The sequence below is a fragment of the Anopheles ziemanni genome, chromosome 3 (genome assembly GCF_943734765.1).
Source record: "Anopheles ziemanni chromosome 3, idAnoZiCoDA_A2_x.2, whole genome shotgun sequence".
Classification (NCBI taxonomy): Eukaryota; Metazoa; Arthropoda; class Insecta; order Diptera; family Culicidae; genus Anopheles; species Anopheles ziemanni.
This window is the reverse complement of record NC_080706.1, coordinates 96548586-96568539: the sequence shown is the minus strand read 5'-3', so window position 1 is coordinate 96568539 and position 19954 is coordinate 96548586. Positions and strand designations below refer to the sequence as shown.

General features: G+C 45.1%; 1 protein-coding gene across 1 annotated transcript; it reads left to right on the top strand.

Moving 5' to 3' along the window:
* The first annotated feature begins 11378 nt into the window (after positions 1-11378).
* LOC131288489 (histone-lysine N-methyltransferase SETD1B-like) lies at positions 11379-19822 on the top strand. Its single transcript, XM_058317628.1, has 3 exons — positions 11379-11578; positions 12364-12776; positions 19188-19822. Exons 1-3 carry the CDS (start codon positions 11379-11381, stop codon positions 19820-19822), a joined length of 1248 nt encoding a protein of 415 aa, XP_058173611.1.
* Positions 19823-19954: the final 132 nt, after the last annotated feature.

Here is a 19954-nt window from a genome sequence, read left to right as displayed (position 1 = left end):
CTTCTTCCGCGCAGAAGGGAGAGAAATTTCTAGGGTGAAACAAAGCCATCAAGGGACTGTTTATGATATAGAGTGGTCGGCGAATGAAATGATTTTGGCCCGCCCAAAAAAGAAGCATAATTCACGCTCTAAACTTAGGTCCCATTGTTCCGAGCATCCGATTTCACATGCTGTGGCACCGGACCTACCCTGGGCCTTCCGTTTCCTATCAGTCCTATCAGTTTCCGAGCGATAACGAACGAAATTCCCTTTCTCTTTCCCCGTCGAACACTTTCACTGCTTGCAAAAGCTGCGCCGTACAAGGAAGTGGTCCGATGAAAAGAAGCCCACGGGCTTCTCCCGGTGGAATATGTTTAGCAGCATCCCGTTGCACGTGGAAATTTGTTTAAAAAAAACCTGAGAATTAAGGGAAGAGAAATGGGATTCGATTCCTAACGTCCACTTCAAATCCAGTTGGTCGGTTTTGCATATTTCCTAGCGGCTTGAGATTCGGTTTCGATTTCGGAACCGGAACCGGTTCCGTTTGACTATCGCGGAAATAAAAAAAACAACAACTACACGCTTCGGCCATTCGAGTTGCATTCGAAAAACGGGTTTCGATTTCCCTCCGATTTCCGTGACTACGACCGACACTTTTACGGTTTGGATTAAGGGTGACATTTATTTTAACATTAGCTTGTGGATACCATGAAAGAGATGATTAATTTGCTAGATTTGTTGTTGGGTTGTGGAAGAGGATTAGCCGTGTTAAACCACTTTTCTATATTGTATTGCACTTATAAAAAGTTGTTTATGTCTTCAGGTGGATAGGTTGTAGGGAAATTTTTCGCTAATAATTGAGCTTTCATCAGGAGTATTAGAGTCTCCAAAGACCAATGAGTTTGAAACCCATATTTGTATAGCTCTCGACCAGGGATTACGTAAGCGTGCATATTTTACAGAAGATGCCATCTTGGATCTAAGAGGATGTCGCAAACAACCATGTGTCGGCCTACGTGTGGACCAAAGACAATTAACAGACAGGTCGCAGCATACCATGTAACGAGCCGAAAACCGTGGGAAAATTTTTGACAGTTGGTTAACATTTTGTTTACTTCTCACGAACAGCGAAGAAAGTGGGGTAAAACTGCAAATTTGGTATGTTTCATCAACAGAACAAAGAGTTATAACTCCGTATAAGGCTTATTAATTAAGGCACACACTTAATTTCGGCAATCACAGCGAGCAAAAGGATCCATTTCCCATGATTTCACACAGAAGAGCAGTTTCTATCCGCAAGACCATGGATACTGTGATCTAGAATGACCAACTACCTATTTCGCGAAGATTTTGGCGGAGATCTCCCACAAGTAAGCTGGAAATTTTTGTAAACACTTTTTTAACCAACTGTCACAACAATGGCGGAGCAAAAATCAGCTTTGACCCGACCTGTCTGTTAATTGTCTTTGGTGTGGACTTATATTTACCTTGTTTGTCATTCTGAGGAAGACATCCCCGTGGAAACAGAGGAAGATGAGGATCATGGCGACCTTGGATGAGTAAATAATGCTAATAATCTTTCATCAAGTATAGCGTGGACGAATGGTGCTGACAGGCGTCGATAGGTTTGGTTAGGCTTCCCAAAACAGGTTGTATCATCATTAACCGCATGAAAGTGGGACGATCGCAAAGAGGTTTGGCGGAGATCAAATTGCTATTGCCGTTCCTATTGCTTTCTTTTTCTGGCCGGACTTAAGACTGCCTTTTGAAGGGAAAGATTATAAAAGGCCGCAAGGCGCAAGAATGATCCAGCGTGATGTTATCGAACCTATTATTAGGCGGAGATTCTCATGTAATCCCTATCGCTTATGAAGTGTGGCACGCGATCAACATGGGAGCACAAAACATAAACACATCAGCTCAATAAGTCCACCGTAGACACAACTGCACGTCTCTTTACTTGTCCCGTTCAATCCATTCCGTTCGTGGGTTCGTTTCTTCCAGCCTACCCAAGTCTTTCTGCACACTTTCAGCTCTTCGGCCACACAAAGGTATGACGATACGGGAGTCAAATAATCACGTACGTCGCGTGTGGCGCTGAACTGCAGAATCATAATCGACTTCGTAACAGGAAGATATGATGCAGTTTCCCGTTTCTACACGTCGTTTCTTGATTGCGCGATACATCCCCAAGACGGGGTTGCCATCCGCCAATAAAGAAGGCCAATTTCCGCTACCGTTTCACAATTGACGCTCCAAGTGACAGCGAGCGACCCATCGTGGAATACCTTTTACGGGCCATCTTTATCGGCTTTCTTCTACTTTCCGACGCTTGCTCTAATGTGTGTCGGTGCATAAAGACGGTCTAAAGTACGCCGCCATTTCGTCGAACGTGTTCGATTGTTATTTTGATTTCGAGAGTCAACAAATAGGCCCCATGTAGGCCTCTTAGATGCGAAGGATGTTTGTTGGAAGTGCGCCCGTTATGGAAGCGAAATAAAACTGTACTGGTAGAATCGTGAAACTGTTCCTCGGTTGTTGCATTGTCTTGGGTGCAAATTTTACGACAATCGAATGCCTCCGAAAGCAGCGGCCCTTATGTAATGCAAATTTGGTTTGCTCGTTGTTTGTTTCTTTTATGACTTTTTCGTACTTTGAAGCAGTAGTTTCGTGTGGTACTTTTTCTTATACTAAACCCAACCTCATACGTCATCCGTACTAATTGGATAGTGTTATATTCTATTGTCTGTTTTTGTGCATGCGGAGATGATTCTTGCCACAAGGGCTAATTTGCAACAGAGAAAGGGGCAATTAATCTACGTCGGTGTAATTCGTTTCCCTTCCCGTCGCATAATGTATGCGATCACGTCCAAGCCTTTCCAAGCATTTTCCGCCTCAACTGTCGTGGCTATTTAAAATAAATAATCACTTTATAGCGAGTGGTAAAGCTGGCCCCAGATACCGATCAAACCGGCGTCCAAAGTTTTCAATGGGGGGGGGGGACTATCCGTGAGAAATGTTCACACTTTCGAGGCGGAAGGAAAGGAAAAGAAACCCACCCAGAAGAAATCGCCCATAGACGCGCGGCGGGGGTCAATGGAACGATCGGAACAGTAGCGGCATGTTTTTTTTTGCTTCCCACTAGCCAAAGTTTTGGTCAAAAGAGGGAAAAACTAAAACACTTTTCCTAATGCGCCAGGTGGTTTATTTAGCAAACGGGACAAACTTTCACTGATTTCCGATGTCTCGTCGCTTGTGGTAGTTCTTGTCCGAATCGGTGGTTTTCTTCTTCGTCTGAGATGCTCGATGGGACATCCGGGAACAAACATCGCGTTTTACGAATGAAATTAAGCTAATGAAATAAGATGCCTTCGGCTCGGTTGTGGTTGAAGTTAGATGGTTTTATTATGCTTTGGCATGATGAAGAATTTACATGAGCGCTTTAATCCAATGTTTATTTTATCATCTTCCGCAGAAATAGTAGCTTTGTTACAATGACAACACCTTCTATGAGTAATGGCATTTAAAAACGACATTTGCGAAGCAACTACATCATGTTTTCTAAAACTCGAGGTATTTTTCTTCGTCGAACCATTTTCTTTACAGTTCCGGATGCTGCTGTCTAACTTAAACGTCCATTACCGCTTGAAGGGACATTTAGAAAGATAATTTCTTCAGACAAGTAGGTGTGAGAAAAGTGTTCACGAAAGATCGCAATCTGCCTCTGCCTTTTCACCGTCGGCGGTATCGTGCGTTGGAAAAGCATATTTTTCTCACTCCAAGGTTTTGCACACTCGGCCGCTTTCGCGGTAGGGTTTCGAAAGGAGGTTTTTCTGCTCGTTTCGGTTGCCTTTTGCACGTGCCTAACCATCGTTTAGCGTTTGGCCATTAGCATCGCACGCATTTGGGAGATACAAAGCCCACATGATCCGTATGTCAAAATCGTCATAACCAGCGTGCGTGTCGTGGTTGGCAGATGATTTCTTTTCGTTTTTCACCCGACCACGCAACATAATATACTTTCTCAAGCCTTTTTCCACGAAACGAAGTGCGTTTTCGTTTGCCTACTTTCCTTTCCCTCCGCCTTCTGGGTTCCGATCTTCAAAGTAGTCAAAATTGAAAAATTTGCCAACCTAACAAGCCCTGCCGGAGCCTTTTTTCGCGCACACAAATTGATTCGTACATCGTGCTCTCCTTGGCACCGGATGGAATCAATCGGAACGGTGGCCCCGGAAGTGCCGATCGCTCGCAGAGCCATTAAGAGGCCTCGTGAAGACCCCGGGTTGACCATCGGAACGGAGGTAGTATTTGCTATTACCGAATTTCCTCTGGCAGACGAGCGTACGTGTGTACATTTTCACACTGAAAAAAAAAACCCGTTCGGTGGGAAAACCGAAGGGAAAATGCAACCCGGCGCAACAAGGTTTTATCCCGTGGGCAATCGTGGAAGATGAAGTATAAAATAAATGATGGTAGAAATGAAATGGTAAAGTTCAAACCCTGCACCTGCACGATCGCCCGCAGCCCTCGGAAGATGCCAGTCGGAAGTGATGAACCGGTTCCACCGTCACGAACCCATGTGTGCCCCGGAGGTTGCATTTGCCGACCGGAAATGAGAAGCCATTTGCGTTTTCTTCTTTTTCCAACACTCGACTCTTCCCGCACGGTTTAAGTGAACTGGGCGAGCTGATGCACCGTCGAAGCGACGAACCCGCGGAAGAAATGGCAAGTTCTTTCGCCGTTGGTGCGCAACTCAACGTTTGTAAACAATTGCTCAACAAGCACGAAGCTAGCCGTATTATTTTATTATTTTTTCTCGTCAGCCTTGGTTAAGCATTATGATGCACCTTTGGAGGTTCTTGGAGCAGCATAAACTGTGTGCTTTCTTACCGTTTTTGTTAACACAAACCACATCTGCCATAAAATGCGAGTAGATGGTACCGTAAAACATTACTCATCTCCATCGAAGGAGAAAATGTCGTAAGATTCGGTCTGCTTGAAATGACTCTTTGTAAAGTTATTTATACAGAAACTCCTTTCTATGAGACTATGAGAGATGGCTGCGTTCCACAGACACCTTTGAATCGCTTGTCACTTTGGGGGATAGTTTTAGTGTGTGATTAAGCTGTAAAGTTGGATTTTCTACCTCGCGTAACTTTACCGCACGTCACCGTTTGAGAAACGGCATTTTGGAAGGTCGTTTAATTAGTAAGCTCACTGAATAAGTACTTCTGCCGGTGCTTAAAGGTGCGGGAACACATTGAAGTGTCATTGAGCCACGGATGGGTTGCCTTTTTCTTGTCCATACTGACCATAAATTTGTAGGCCAAGATCAACGCGACAGCATGATAGGGGGGGAGTTAGCATCAGATGGTTGGCTTTGTTTTAAGTTATGAAGCTTTTTTTTTGTTGTTGTCCACTGCACATTCCACAGGTTGTGTTTTCCTTTCTCTCGCTATCTCTGTCTGGTCATCTAATATTCTCGTCGTCGTGAAGTATCAGTTGACTCAGCCGATGCTACTTTGGAAGTCAATTTGCGCAATGTCAATTGAAAAACAAACAGCTCGCCGGACATTGTGCACTTACCGTTGGATCCACCGTCTTTGGACGATGTCGCGCGTGTCCATTCTTCACGCTCCGTATGATGATAGGGATTTGTGTTTTTGTGCGCATTGTCCCGATGGATAAAGCAGTACGAAACCACCGGCTCAAGGTACGATTAAGATTTGTCGCGTTGGGAAGTTTAGGACCACGGGTCAGCAATTTTCTACAAAACCGCGTTGCTCAATATTGGGAATTTCCCACGACACAAAGAACAACGCGAGAAATATCGCTCGATTCATGCGCGGACGGTGAGTTTTTGGTGGGATTTTTCGAGGGAGATGAACAATGGACCCATTTTTTCTCTTTTTCGATACCTAGAACATTGGGGGGAGGTTATCTGCGGTCAACCGCTATTCTAACCGCATTATAGGAAACTTTTTATAAGCGGTTTGATGTCAAGCCTCACACGCTTTCTTTCAATTAAGAGCAGAGGATTCTTATGGGAAAATGTTCTCCGTTTTAGATTTAAATGGTTAAGAAAATTAAAGATTAAAATACTTTTTTTTGGTGCATTGAAATGATTTGATTCCGTCAAATTTTTACCGCTTTTTTGTTTTGGTTCACGTGTTCGTCGCCTGTCGTCGCGTTGAAGTCTTTTGTATCATTCGCTTTAAAGATAGCAAGATTTGCTGAATCTTTCAGCGTTTGTTCATTTATTAGCTTTTAAATTATTTTTTGGTGCACAAATGATGCCTTTCGAGGTAAAAGAAATCCTAAACAAGTATCGACCTGCGAGTATCAAACCAAAACAAAAAGAATTTTCATGGGCATGGATGGGTTAGCTTTGGAATGCAGACCAGGTTGCTTCAAATCGTGCCAGGTATATCGATAAGGTTTTGTTTTATTGCGTTATGATACATTTTTGTCGTTGGAAACCGTCTGAGAATGGGCATAAATAACGAAACGAACACCACAAAACGATTGCACACCGCCCGATTCGGGGTTCGGTTTGTTCGTTTGAAGAATAAGTAGGTCTAGTTAATTTGACCAACTCACTAGATCATGTATGCGTGCAGGGCAGTCCTCGCATTCGAACGTGGCTGGAATTCACGCCCGATGGACATATCTATATTGCGCACCGTAGGCAACAACTCCGCTCCATTGCGCAACGCGATGTCCCGCGAAGTCAAGAAGCTTTTTCGGTGCTTTTGAGGATTGTTTTTAGCGCTAGCGCTTGTTGTTGTTATTACACCTATCAAGCACCCTGTGCAGCGACCCTTCGTGATCGAGCAGAAGCCACATCGGCTGGTACGAAAATAAACAAACCTTCAAAAAACACCTCCCTGCAGCGCTCCGTGACTTCTTCGGGGTGTTACTGGGCGCGTGACCTTCCCGCGTGTTGCACCTGACCAGCGAGCGGGGTGCTGGGTGGTACACGAACGATGTATAGCCGCGTTTTTCCCTTAATAACAGCCACGCAAGTGTGAGGTACTGGACCATGCTTTATATCATTTACATGCTGGCGCACGTTTATCGATGCGCATCGCACACATGACCTTAACCGAATATTGAAGGGTGCGGCTTTCCTGATGGCACCACTGACCATCTCTTCAATCGACGGTTCAAATGCACACACGCACGCACGTACGATAATCGACGGTGGGTTGAAAATTGCGAGAGAAATCCCCCCCCCCCCCATTCCGACCCGATGGGAAAATCGGGGTAAGATCGAACCCTCGCCTTGGAGTAATAGTGCGTCGTTGTTAGCTCATCGAATCAAAACTAGTTTTCCATAATGGCGTTCCAGTGAGCTTCCCAACGAGGTTTAGGGCACTTCATCTGCATCTTACCCGACCATTCACCATACTCATCTTCAAACTAGGTGGTGGATGATTATTTGTTCTCCAACCGCACTTCAAAGTCGGCCCTTGTTGTTGAGTGCTCCATTGTTTTGACTGCTTGAGGCTCGATTTGGAGTCCATTTTCGATTTTCACCCAAAATGAGAATGCAAAGAACTCTCGGTGCCAGCTGATATCGCTGGCTTGAGACATTGGCTTTTCCTTTTCGGTCCTCTACAAACAAGTTTCAGTGGGAGAGCGAGAGTGAGAGGGTGCACGAATGATTTATGCTTTGCAATCCATTCTTTCAACTCTCACTCGGTTTTGGGAAAGGGTTTCCCAAATTTCGTATCATAGAAAGTGTTCCGAAAGTCTCTCCGTGTTTCATCGGACAAGATAAAGCTGGGGATATCAAGCAATCCGGCAAACACCAGGTGCTTTGGGGTTGTAAGGATCGTTATCGTTTCGTTCGTGATCACCACACCTGCGCATTAGGCGAATGGCCCCAGAATTTCGCTTCGCAACCGAAACGCATTCGTGCAGCGCGGCACGTGGCTTTGCCTTCGTGTAATTACAAACCGGTGCCGCCCTGAGTGTGCAGTTTTTCGCGTACCACACGCCTCTCTTAGTTCGCGTGCTTCGTCTTCAAAGTTCGGGGAGTGTTTAGTAGGAAAATTTAATTTTCCTTTAATTCAAGGGTGTTTTGCAATGGAATTAGAAACCGTTTTAATTAACTCCATGAGGTGTTAAATGTATACTTTGGCTTGATTTATTCAAGTTTCAAGTCTAGCTAGATGAAAATCCGTTCATATTACCCAATCAATCCGATCATTGTCATTCACTTGATCGTTTGCTAAATGCTCGTAAAGCTTAATACCTCATTGGAAACATGTCGTGCGCGGACATATTTATTGCCCACCCCGTTTTTTGGTCTTAATCTCAACCATAAAGCAGTCAGTGTTCAAACCGAAACCACCACCGGATGTCGGAAGAGGGACATAAAACCCGCGTGATGTTTCTCTATTGGCCAAACGATTAGCAGTAAAATGGCGGTGGTGCCGCCTGGCGTCTGTGGATGGAAAATTGGATGCCTTCCAATGTCGCCCGATTGCGCAGGCCGCATTTGATGTCGTTGCAAACGTTTCCAATCGCTCGCGTACCATGAAATGAACGTTTACGCGGCAAAACCCGGTGTCCATCGTAGCGTAAACCGGTATCCGTAGGACGGAGGAAAAATCGGATTTTCCTGTCAACTGAGCTTGGGCGGGTTTACCCTGCGCTGTCGTTGTGTCGTTACCTCCCGCTGGGATTTTCTTGAATCTAATGTCGCGTTGTTACGTTTCTCTGTTTTTTTTTCTTTTTTGGCACACGCTTCAGAAGATAACATTTGGCTTTCGCTTTCACAGTTATTAAACGAAGAAAATCGGTGTGGAGCAGCCGAAAATTACCTCCGAGTGCGTGTTGACGTAATTGGGCGCAGAAAGGCGACAATATGTAATCGAGGGGCAGTTTTTGTGGTCGTGCGCAAAATAAACACTCCATGCAACGGGATTGAATTGCACTTTTTACGCGATCAAACACGGTGGCAATTTAATTTCAAGTGAGCAATCCAACAACGCTTTTCCGAAAACGAGCTTTTAATGCGACCATAAACTGGCTGCGTGCTTGACATCACACACACACACACACACACACACACATTTGGTCCAAACAACATTGTAGAGAATAGAATAGATAAGAAACTTGGAGAGTAACGAAAAAATGAGAATGTATGCCGTGAGGTAATGTAGAGAATAGAATAGATAAGAAACTTGGAGAGTAACGAAAAATGAGAATGTGTCATGAAAGGATTAGCTATCAACACAAGAGAGGCACAAGAGAGAATCTGAAGATCCTGAGTTACAAAAAAGAGGGTTCGTTTGGTGAGAGGATTGAGCGACGATCAGCAAGAGAAAGCGAAAGGACGGGCAGTTTTTGGACGGACGTGTAAGACAGTGGTCAGAACTTTTAGGATTTGTATCAAATATATAAAAAAAAAAAGAAAAGAAAACTGCTTCTAATTGGAATGGCGGGTGTACGCAGGAAACCGGGCAAAAGTCACGACAAACATCACCTCAATAACTCTGGAAAATGCATCCAATGCGGAAGCAATGCCTCCTTCGTTGGCGGTAGTAACCTTTTGTCATTTGGGAAGAAATTACGTGTAGGAACGGAAAACCCTGCTCGCTTGATTGCGAGGTAATGGAGGGAAAGCAGTAGGCCAGGCTCATTACGAAGAGGGAATTTGTAAGGAAACGTTGAAATGGGAAACGTTAATCCCGATGGAATGGAGTGTGCGAGTGTGTCGTTGCATAACGGTCGGGAAAAGGACTGTAAATTTAAGCAAGATTATGACAAATTCAGCATATCGCATTTATGTACGATGGAAAGGGGAAGTTACATAGTCTTGTTATAACATTTATAGCACCCGAAATTAAAGCATTACTAGAAGCGTGGTTGGGTGAAAAATATGTTACGTCCATCATGTCATCTTTGCCACGCATCGGATGTAAACATAAATGTTCACGGCTTTCCATGCATTTCGTCTGCATGACACGACGCACACCAGGTGCGTTTACATGATCGTCCAATGTTTCGATTTGAAAAGGCTGACATGATCGCTGATAAATGTTGATACGCCTTTACCCGCCACCCGTTGGGTTTTGATGAGGTTGCGTAGTTCGATGATAATTTTCCAAAGCCTTTTAAAGCTGTGAAGCCTTCCACTTAGGCTCCTCGGTTGGAAAACTATTTTCACCATCGGGTGGTGGGCTGATTCATTCCATTCAGGTTTCCATTTCGCCGCGGGTGTGCACCACAATGCCGTTTTCAATTTCCTCCGATATTTATCTCCACTTTGCTTCCAAGATCACCAAGGCTTGCGACGACTAACGCCGACGGTCAGTCCATCCCACCGCGCTGGTCCGCGCCTCTGCGGTTAGCGTAGTTACGCTTTTTTATTTTCCTTTTTTCAACGGTCAACGGCGAAGGCAGCATCCGTTCCGTTTGGCTTGGACGCCAACGGACACAAACATAAACAAGACGCTCCTACGCCTCGGCAAACTTGCGCGCGCGGGCTTGTGATGCCGTTTCGAAACAGTTGCGTGCGTTGTTGCGGGAGAAAGTTGTTAATCCAACGCTGTGTGGTTTGCCAGAGGAAGGCGCACCTCTGCGAGGGGTTTTTTTACAAATGTTGTGTTGTTAGTTTAAAGAGTATATTTGTGAAGTTGTCACTATTGTTGTTTTATGCCCTTATTAGACGAGAATTTTATCTGTCATCTTTGCCCAGACCTTCACTATCAAAGTAGGCTCTGGCAGGGCGTTTGACATAAAAATGATGTCCGCTCGTGTAATAACACAAAGTTTCACAGAATGGGTTTTGCAGTTATTTGACCATTTACATGAATTTGAATTTAGCGTATTCTTCATCCTAGAGTAATGAACAAAATCTGTTGCAAACAACAGAGCAAAAAGTAAACACATCGTCACTTTTACATATAAATTCCAGTCGAAAGAAAATCGGAACCGGTCGTTCCCGATTACTCTGGAAGGAATATATCTGTCAATCGCGTTTGGCAGAAAACTTCTGGGAAAATATGACGGATAAAGTCCTCGTCTAATAAGGGTATCAAAGGCATAAACATCATCCCAAAAATTGCCAAACCTGGTTCAATATCAAGTCTCCCACACTGTTGGGTCGTGCGGGTTCGAACGCCAACTCCTGACCTCTGACGTTTCGGCAACATATTTTAATCTCTGGAGGTCCCAAAAATCCCATCACAGTTATCAAACCCAAATCATCCGATCAAAGTCTAATCCGAGAATGTAAATCTTTCTCTTCAACAGCATAAAAGTGCCAAAGAGCAGCATCAACTCATCGTCAACGGCGAACGAAGTTGTTCTCCCCAATATCGTATACCTGCACCTTATTACTCTGTTTGATTTCATACGACCCCGGGAAAAAGGCAGTGCCCGAAATGCCGGCGTACGCTGGTTTCGATAGCTTTGCCTCATCGCGCCGGACGGCGGAATCGATCTACTACTCCGCCAAGGAGTACGACTCGGCCGAGGAGTCCGATTACGCTCGGCGTGCGATCTTCGAGGACGGTCCGAACACCATCTTCAACAGGCGCTACGTCGATCCGTGGGACATGGAGAACTACGTCTACATTCGCAAGTAAGTAAGGAGCTTAGAATTCGCAAGGTTCTACACTCCTCTAGGTCGCGTTTCCAATCAATTCGTTATGGAAGCAGCAAGAAATAAAGGAAACGGGTCGCCGGTAATTGGAATGCTCGCTGAGGGATGGGAGCGCGTCTTATATAACCACCGTGAAGGCTACCGGTTGGAATAACTAATACGGTTAATTTAATTTGCATCTTCATGCATCTAATTTAGCGGCGAGTCATAACGCATATAATGCTTCACACAAGGTCAACCCTATTCCATTTGCGCTGGCTCAGGCACACTTTCATTGCCATTCGGTTTCGGAAGCGAATGCGGAATGCGCATGACGGAGGGTACATACCGTCGAAGAATTGAAGGTCGTAGCCAGCGAAGGAACCGGTTGCCGTTTGGATTTGATTTTATTTGAAAAACTATGTGTGTGGAACGCGCTCCGATCGCACGGAGGAGCTTTTCTTGTCGCCAATGGAGACAGGATACTGTCCTCATTCTGCCCTGGCACGGCTTGCCACTTGTGGTCAGACATTTTAATCACCGTCATCGTTGTGGTCTTTGTGTGTCCCGTTTGACGGAGGGAAACTAATTAATGCCAGCACCATGCCATCTCCATGCAGATGAGGTGCGTCACCTAATAGAATATGCATACCCAAGGCAAGGCCTGTCAGCTGCCAAGCCACCGTGACGCTGGAGTACCTATAATTTACTCCAGGTCCTCCTCTTTTCACCACCAATAACTGTATCTTCTTACACTCATACTTTCTTGTCGTTTCTCGTTTAAGGCAAGTGTTGGATCCAACGTCCGAGTCCGAGGTACCCCCGTCGCCCGCCGGTGAACCGATACAGACCAAGTTCTACTACGTGCCCGGCGAGCTGAACGAGCTGGATTGTCGCGAGTGCTCCAGCGCCGAGCTGATCGATCCGGACTTCGATCCGGACGCGCAGGAACTGATCGATCATCAATCGCCCCACGGCCATCAGGACGAGCAGCAGCTCGAGATGCTGGCAGCGGAGGACCACGACCTGCTCGAGGGGTCCCAACAGCTCGACGAAAGACCGAGCGACATGGGCGAAGAGGACGACGAGGGAGACGAGGAGCAGGACGAGGAGGATGGATTCTACACCGAACGCTACGATACCGTTATGGACGAGGATAGCATCGGCGGAGACGAACATGTCTACAGCTCATACACAGGTTGGTAGCCCCAGCTCCAGCTTTTCCGGAAGGAGTTTGCCGCCATCACGATTAATTGAACCGTGCAAGCGGACGTGATGATTGCTTCCTGCTATAGCAGGCCGGAAAGCACATGCACCATCGGCTCGCAAAGTGGTGCCTTTTGAACACGGTGTACAAGAAATAGTGGCCACTGCAAATCACCTTTTCCACGGTCGAGCCGCAGTACTATCGCTTTCAACGTTCAGCCCTCGCGTGGCGTCCAAGTCCCGCAGACAATTTGAATAGACCTCAAACTGTTTGGAAGAAACCAACCGATGATATTTTCGCCACAGGGAAGTCCTAGATCATCACAGGAGATCGAAGTAGGCTCAGCCCGAAGAAGAGAAAATTCATAAGTAGGTGAGACCTAAATAATGAGGCTCACACGGCAGGAGGTTGCCCCTCGCCCCATGGGACGGCCCGAAATGAGGGCATAAATTGTATTGGCACAAATTCAAGTGCACCGTATGCCTTTGGGGCCATTGGGAGAAGGAAAGATAGGCCTGGGTCGTCCGTTTGTATGTCGGCCATCGAGCGGGATTCTAGGTATATGCCCGGCGGAAAGCGCGGTTGGACGAAACCTGTTTGTCCGGTTCGTTTGCCAGCAACTTGAACTGGATGCATTTCCCCACCACTACCCACCCCGGGGATGGTTTCATTCTTGCGTGAAATGCGTCAACTATTGCAAGTGAGCCTAATAACCGCAGCGATTGCACAAAAGAAAAGCTGCAAAGCGAGTGTTTCCAAAGCGGTGACTCCAAAGCCTGGGGCCGTCTCTAGGTGGCCAGTAGGCTGATGTTGACAAATGACCAGCGTCGTCGTCGGTCTAGCATGCCGATGGGGGTACCAACAACTCCGCGGTTAGGCTAAACGGTGGTGGTTATGGTGAATTACCGGTTGCCACCATTACGATACCGATAGAAGACCGCTTCTTTGGCAAAAACCAATATGTGCATGAAATGGATCAATGAAGCGTGAAGAATCGTGGCGGGAGGGCTTTTTGCCGCGCAATGTGAGGTAGTGTTTTGTGTTGTGGAAATACTACCGTTTCATGACCTGCTGCGACGAAAAAGGGAATGCATACCAAGGTGGGCAAAGTTTTCTAATTAGAATTTTCCGGTTCGCTTGCAAGTTGCATCCAGTACAGCAATGAGTTTAGATAAACAAATACACTGTACCCATAAAGTCAGTACACAGCAGGCTAAACCAGCTACAAAAGCCATTTACTTTGTAAGGAACCCATGTTTTAAAAAAGTAAAAATGAGGGATTGTTTCTGGCACTATCCTCTTCATTTTGATGTAATTTGGCCGCGATACGACTTTGGGTTGCCGAGATATGGTCAAAATAGTGCCACAACACCCTAAACACGCACCAAAAAAGTGAATACACAGCAGAATGTTTCATCATGTTTTGTATTGTAGTTTGATTTTGCCTGGTATTTTGGTGGTTGTTTGAAGTTTTATGACATAAAATGAGAACGTTCTAATCAATTCATCAATGGTTGATAACAAATTCACTTATTTTTAGGCCCAAAATGGCCAGAAACTGACCTCCTTTGCAGAAGAGGTTTGATATCATCCGATTACATAAAAATGAAGGAAAACGGTACAATAAAGTAGCTATTTTATTGAACTGGAACATAAATACGGTAGTAAGAGTAGTTTAGCGATGTGAAATGGTTAGCCTTCTTGAAAAATTATCAAGAATCGATCATTTTACCGTCATACTGAATCGGATGAAGCGCATGATTGAGACGATTGTGGCTGCTGGGCCCAAAACAAGTGGCCAAACTGGTGGACAATATTTTATTAGAGGTATGGCCTATCAATCAGTGTTGAATCTATTCAAAAATCATGCACAAATTCAACTTAAAAGCATACAATCAACGTAAGAATTCTCGCAATGGCACCGCTGGCGATGTGATTAGACTCAAAAAAAAACTAAATAAACAATTCCCTCGGGTTCTCAGAACAATGCAAGTAAAGAGCAAGAGTAAATTGACTATTTTTCGAAGGGATGGTAACATAAAAGTGTGGAGAAAACCCACGGTAGAACTGAATCCCGCTATACGCTAAATACCAAGGTGAAGGCGTCATAGTTAGTGATGTGCGCTCTGAGTGAGAATGAGTGAGTGATTCGAATCTTAATATTGAATGAACGATTTAAATCCTAACAGATAGTTTTTGTGACTCCCTTTGATTTGAATCCTTAACTGGGATTCGAATCCCAAAAGAATGAACGAGTTGGTAAAAGAGTCGCTAGTCGCCATAGAGATTCGAATCCCAATTTGTGATTCGAATCCCAAGTTGTGATTCGAATCCCAGTTTGGGATCACTACATGGGCGACTAGCGACTCTTTTACCAACTCGTTCATTCTTTTGGGTTTCGAATCCCATATAGTGATTCCCAAACTGGGATTCGAATCACAACTTGGGATTCGAAACACAACTTGGGATTCGAATCACAACTTGGGACTCGAATCTCTATGGCGACTAGCGACTCTTTTACCCACTCGTTCATTCTTTTGGGATTCGAATCCCAGTTAAGGTTTCAAATCACCTCGAAGGTTAATAAATCATTTTACACGTTTTAAATCACAAAAGAGTGACTTAAAGATTCGAATCATCGTTATGATTATTCACTCTGATTCAAATCTCTAAAAAGAATTGTTATTCTCATCACTAGTCATAGTATGGGGCTGTATGGGTGCAAGAAGGGTAGGGAATCGGCAAATTATAAAAGCCAAATTGATCAGTATGTCAGCATAGATCTCATACACTATTGTTAACACCGTTTTGGCCACTTATATTGCGCCCAGCAGCCACAATCGTCTCAATCATGCGCCACATCCGGTTCGATAAGACGGTAAAACTATCGTTTCTCGATCAAATTGCAACACCGTCCTCGTTTTTCCGTTGCTAAACCACTCTAGCTACTGTTGTTTGGTTTATATTGAGTAAAATAGCATCTTCATACTAACTTGTTGCTACATTTTCGAACAATTGGATGATATCAAACCTCTTCTGCAAAGGAGTTCCGCTTCTGGCCATTTTGGGCCAAAAAAGAAGTGAATTTGTTATCAATCACAGTTGAACTGAATTAAAACGTTCTCATTTTATGTCATAAAACTTCAAACAACCACCAAAATACCACGCAACAGCAAACTACAATACAAAACATGATGAAACATTCTGCTGTGTATTCACTTTTTTGGTGCGTGTTTAGGGTGTTGTGACACTATTTTGACCATATCTCGGCAACCCAAAGTCGTATCGCGGCCAAATTACATCAAAATGAAGAGGATAGTGCCAGAAACAATCCCTCATTTTTACTTTTTTAATACATTGGTTCCTTACAAAGTAAATGGCCTTTGTAGCTGGTTTAGCCTGCTGTGTACTGACTTTATGGGTACAGTGTATAGTAAAATTAATGGTATAAAACTTGAATTGTCTGCAAAATACAGTATTTTCTTAAATGAATCTCATAACTTTCTCTTCAGCAACATGTCAATCGATTTTGCTAAAAACTGAACCGTGTAAGACAATCACTTGTCTTCCGTGTTCACGAGCAACCTATTCCTACCGTATACCATCCATAATTGGTATAATTGTGCAAGCATAATCGATCTGCCAAAAATAAACTATCGGTGCTCGAGTGGCTGCACCGAACGTAGAAACAAATCGGCTCCAGTGTGCGGCTGCGTAACAGCCAATTTCATCATCCGCCATCGATCCGCCATCGATCCTTCGTCGGAAAAACAACAGAAACTGGAACACCAGTAAAACCCCAAAACTGCTCTGTAGCTGCATGACGCGCCGAAAGTGAAGCGGGAAAAGAAAAACGAATCTGAATTCGTTTTGATTGATTTTATTTAGCCATTGCGACTTACTGGCCAATAAAACTGGGGAATTGATCGGCAGTATGTCATGGCTTGCTTGGACTGGGTGAAGGATTACGCGCCGGAGAAAAGCTTCACGACGGGGTGAACTGAGACAGAGATTTTGTGTGTCGTGTGACGAACAAACTGGTGGCCTAATTTTGCTCGGAACACGATCGAATGATCATGATGCTCGATCATCGCGTGATCAGAAGCTTCGAGGGATTTAAAATAAAATGGGAAATCATGCTTAAATCATGCATCGGGAATGCTAAAATCATGCATAATTAATTCATTTAAAAGGATAAAGTGTAACAAATAGAGAGAATATTCAACAGGAGTATCAAAGGAGGAAAACAAAACTTTGAGTCTTTAAACTTTTGACGAAAAGACAACGTTTAATTCAATTTCAGTCAAGATTTAAAATGTTATCACTAATGAATGAACGATGGAATGCGTCTATGAGATATTTTAGTATGTTGTTTTCCTTTGCTACATGTTCTTCTCACTTTCGGCGTTTGATACAGTGCTATTTGAACAATGTTTATGTAAACCTTTATTATTTTTTCTCCAGTTTTTTTTTAGTTTTTCGTTGTTAAGTTTCAACACACTCTATTTTGGGTTAAATAATGCGCGTTCATCACGCAACGGATGATTTGTTTGTTGTTTGCATACGAGACAAACAAACAAAATACTCGCGAAAAAATTACTGAGGCTTTTCTCCACACACCCTCAGCCTCGTTAGATAAACATTCCGGGGGGATTAGAAGCGTAAAAAAGAAACTACTATGCGTTTGTGAACTCTCCCGATTCGATCGGGTCATGGTTTTCTGCCGACGGATTCTCTACCAGTCCAGAGTCTGTTCAATTCTGATCTGTATCTTCCCTTTTTGGTATGTAAAGAAATCGTTGGAAGGGGTTCGGTTGGAACAAGCAGGCAACGGAACTTTGACCAACATAGGGAACCGAGAGTCCGAGTTCGTTCGCCGGTGAACGAACGAGTGGCTCGAAGCAAATGGACTTGGAAGCAAAACAGGAAAACACAATCGCCGAAGAGGAGAAACACGCGTTCCAACACAGCACAACAGCGACGAGCGTCTTCGCATTTCCCATTTCCTCGGCGGGTAGGGTTTGGTACTAAGGCCACGGCGGTTGGATTTCCGCGTTTCGCGCCGACGCGAATGTGTGTCCAGCTCCAGACAACGATAGCGAACGACAGCATGGCGGTATACCGCATAGGGCAATGGCGGCCTCTTCAGCGGGCCCGGAAGGCTGCTACCGAAACGAACCGAAGCCTATACTAAGGGTTGCTGGCTTATTTTTTCTTAACCAGCAACGTGTTTGTTCGCACTTATCCATGGCCTTTCGTACGGCGACGGACGCACCGGTTATACCATTTACCGTGCGATCATGCACCCGAGCAGATCGGCTTTCGGAGCAGAGCATCGCGAAGGTCTCGCGTTTGGTGGTGCAGGTGCAAAAGTTGTCGGTGTTCCCGTGGCCCAGTGTTCCATTTTCATCCAGGAAAACGAGTGCACAAGGTTGTCTCGTGCAAGATAGCCCGCTGTACCCGCAATGTGACTCCGAGTGGAGGAGAGTGTTTTAATGTGCAAGAGGTTATGCCAACCACCAATTCCCTGTCAATTACTGCTACATATCTCGGGAACATTGTTTTCCCACCCGCGCAAAATAGTTTGCACTAATTACTTGAGTGCAGCGGAGGAAGTGATAAACTTTTCCAAGCCTGTGTTGTGATCATCTCGTGTCGGAAACTATCATCCCGCAGCGGAAGAAGACGAACGATGTACGAAAAACGACCGGAATTGGTCGTTAGAGTGCGATGTAAGTGTGTGTGAACAAAAATGGGCTGTAAAATGGGGGACTCGCTCTCGGGACATCCAAGAAAAGCCCAAGGGGGTTTGTGCGATAATGCGATAATTGGGCCCTTGGTGTTGCTCTCGTTATTGTAATTCGTTTTGGAGTAATCAGTTAGGGAAAGTTCGAGTGTGATTAAGTGGTTATATTGTAGAAAAAAGTGCATTACTTAGCTTGTGCACTTTTGGGTGCACTATTCCACGATGCGGTGAAGTTTTGCTTGAAGTGAATGCAGGCCAAATATTCTTACGAAGGTCATATCGAAGGTTTTTAAATAATTGACCGTTTTTTGGCAAATCCTTTCCATCGAGGCATTTCCACCAGAGTTGCCTCCCTTCCATATAAAGTCGATCGAGGTGATCTGGTTTTCAACTTCCCTTTTGAGTGACATTCCGTTAAATACCACCGTTCGGATCTTGGTGTCACCAAAAGGAAAGACAACCGCACGGAATTAAATGACCGTACGAATAAAGCAATGTGGACGACTTTCGTGAGGAAGCGACTGTGGCAAAGATTTTGATCCAAAAGCGAAATACGATCAAGTTTTAATAAAATTTGCAGTTTGTCTTAAACATAATAAAAGTGATGAAACAAAAGTACTGATTAACCATTCGCTTTACTTTCTTTTTCGGATCAGATCTGGAAACGTCGTCCACGGAACAGCCAAGTTCGTGTGACAGTTCGATGTCGGCCCTGCGACTCCACACTCCCGGCTTCGGTAAGAGCGCTTCTAGCAGACGCCCGATCGTCCTTCCGAAGCCGCTGCCCCAGCTGGAGTTTCCCGGACCACCATCGTACGAGTACTACGAACCGAGCTGCTGCTACATGCCACTGCCACCGCCGCCTCCGCCTCCACCACCGCCGGCACATCATGGCCACTATCATCACGCGCTGCCGTTGGTGCCGCCATCGATGAGCATGGGCCCACCGTCGGTGGCCGGGACGATCCTGTCCGATCAGCACAACTACTACACGCTGAACGACTGCCTCGAGTGTGCCCGGCAGGAGGCGGAACACGTGCCACTGTACGCAACCACCAGCAGCACGAGCCCCACGAGGCGGCGGTCCCGCAGTGTCAGCGTCGTGAGCCAGAGTATGAGCCTCGCTAGGCGCCCGAGCCAGATGCTGGATCCGGCCACCGCCATCGCGATCGCAGCGACCAATGCTAACGTATGTTACACGCCGCAACATTTCAGCTTAAGCAAGAAGGGTCTGCTGCAGATCGACTACTCCTGCAACTGGAACAACCTCGATCGATACATCGCCAAATGAGAGCATCGTTCCGGGATGACTTGAACAGGATTGCTGCCTCCCTATTGTCGTTTAAGATAGGAATCTCATCGATGCACAACAAATTGTAATCTTAAGCTAATTTAATCGTACGAAATATGTATTTTATCGTTT

Coding starts and splice junctions, on each gene's coding strand:
- LOC131288489 (XM_058317628.1), top strand. CDS start 11,379: ATGCCGGCGTACGCTGGTTTCGATAGCTTTGCCTCATCGCGCCGGACG. Junction 11,579..12,363: donor AACTACGTCTACATTCGCAA/GTAAGTAAGGAG, acceptor TTCTCGTTTAAG/GCAAGTGTTGGATCCAACGT. Junction 12,777..19,187: donor TGTCTACAGCTCATACACAG/GTTGGTAGCCCC, acceptor TTTTCGGATCAG/ATCTGGAAACGTCGTCCACG.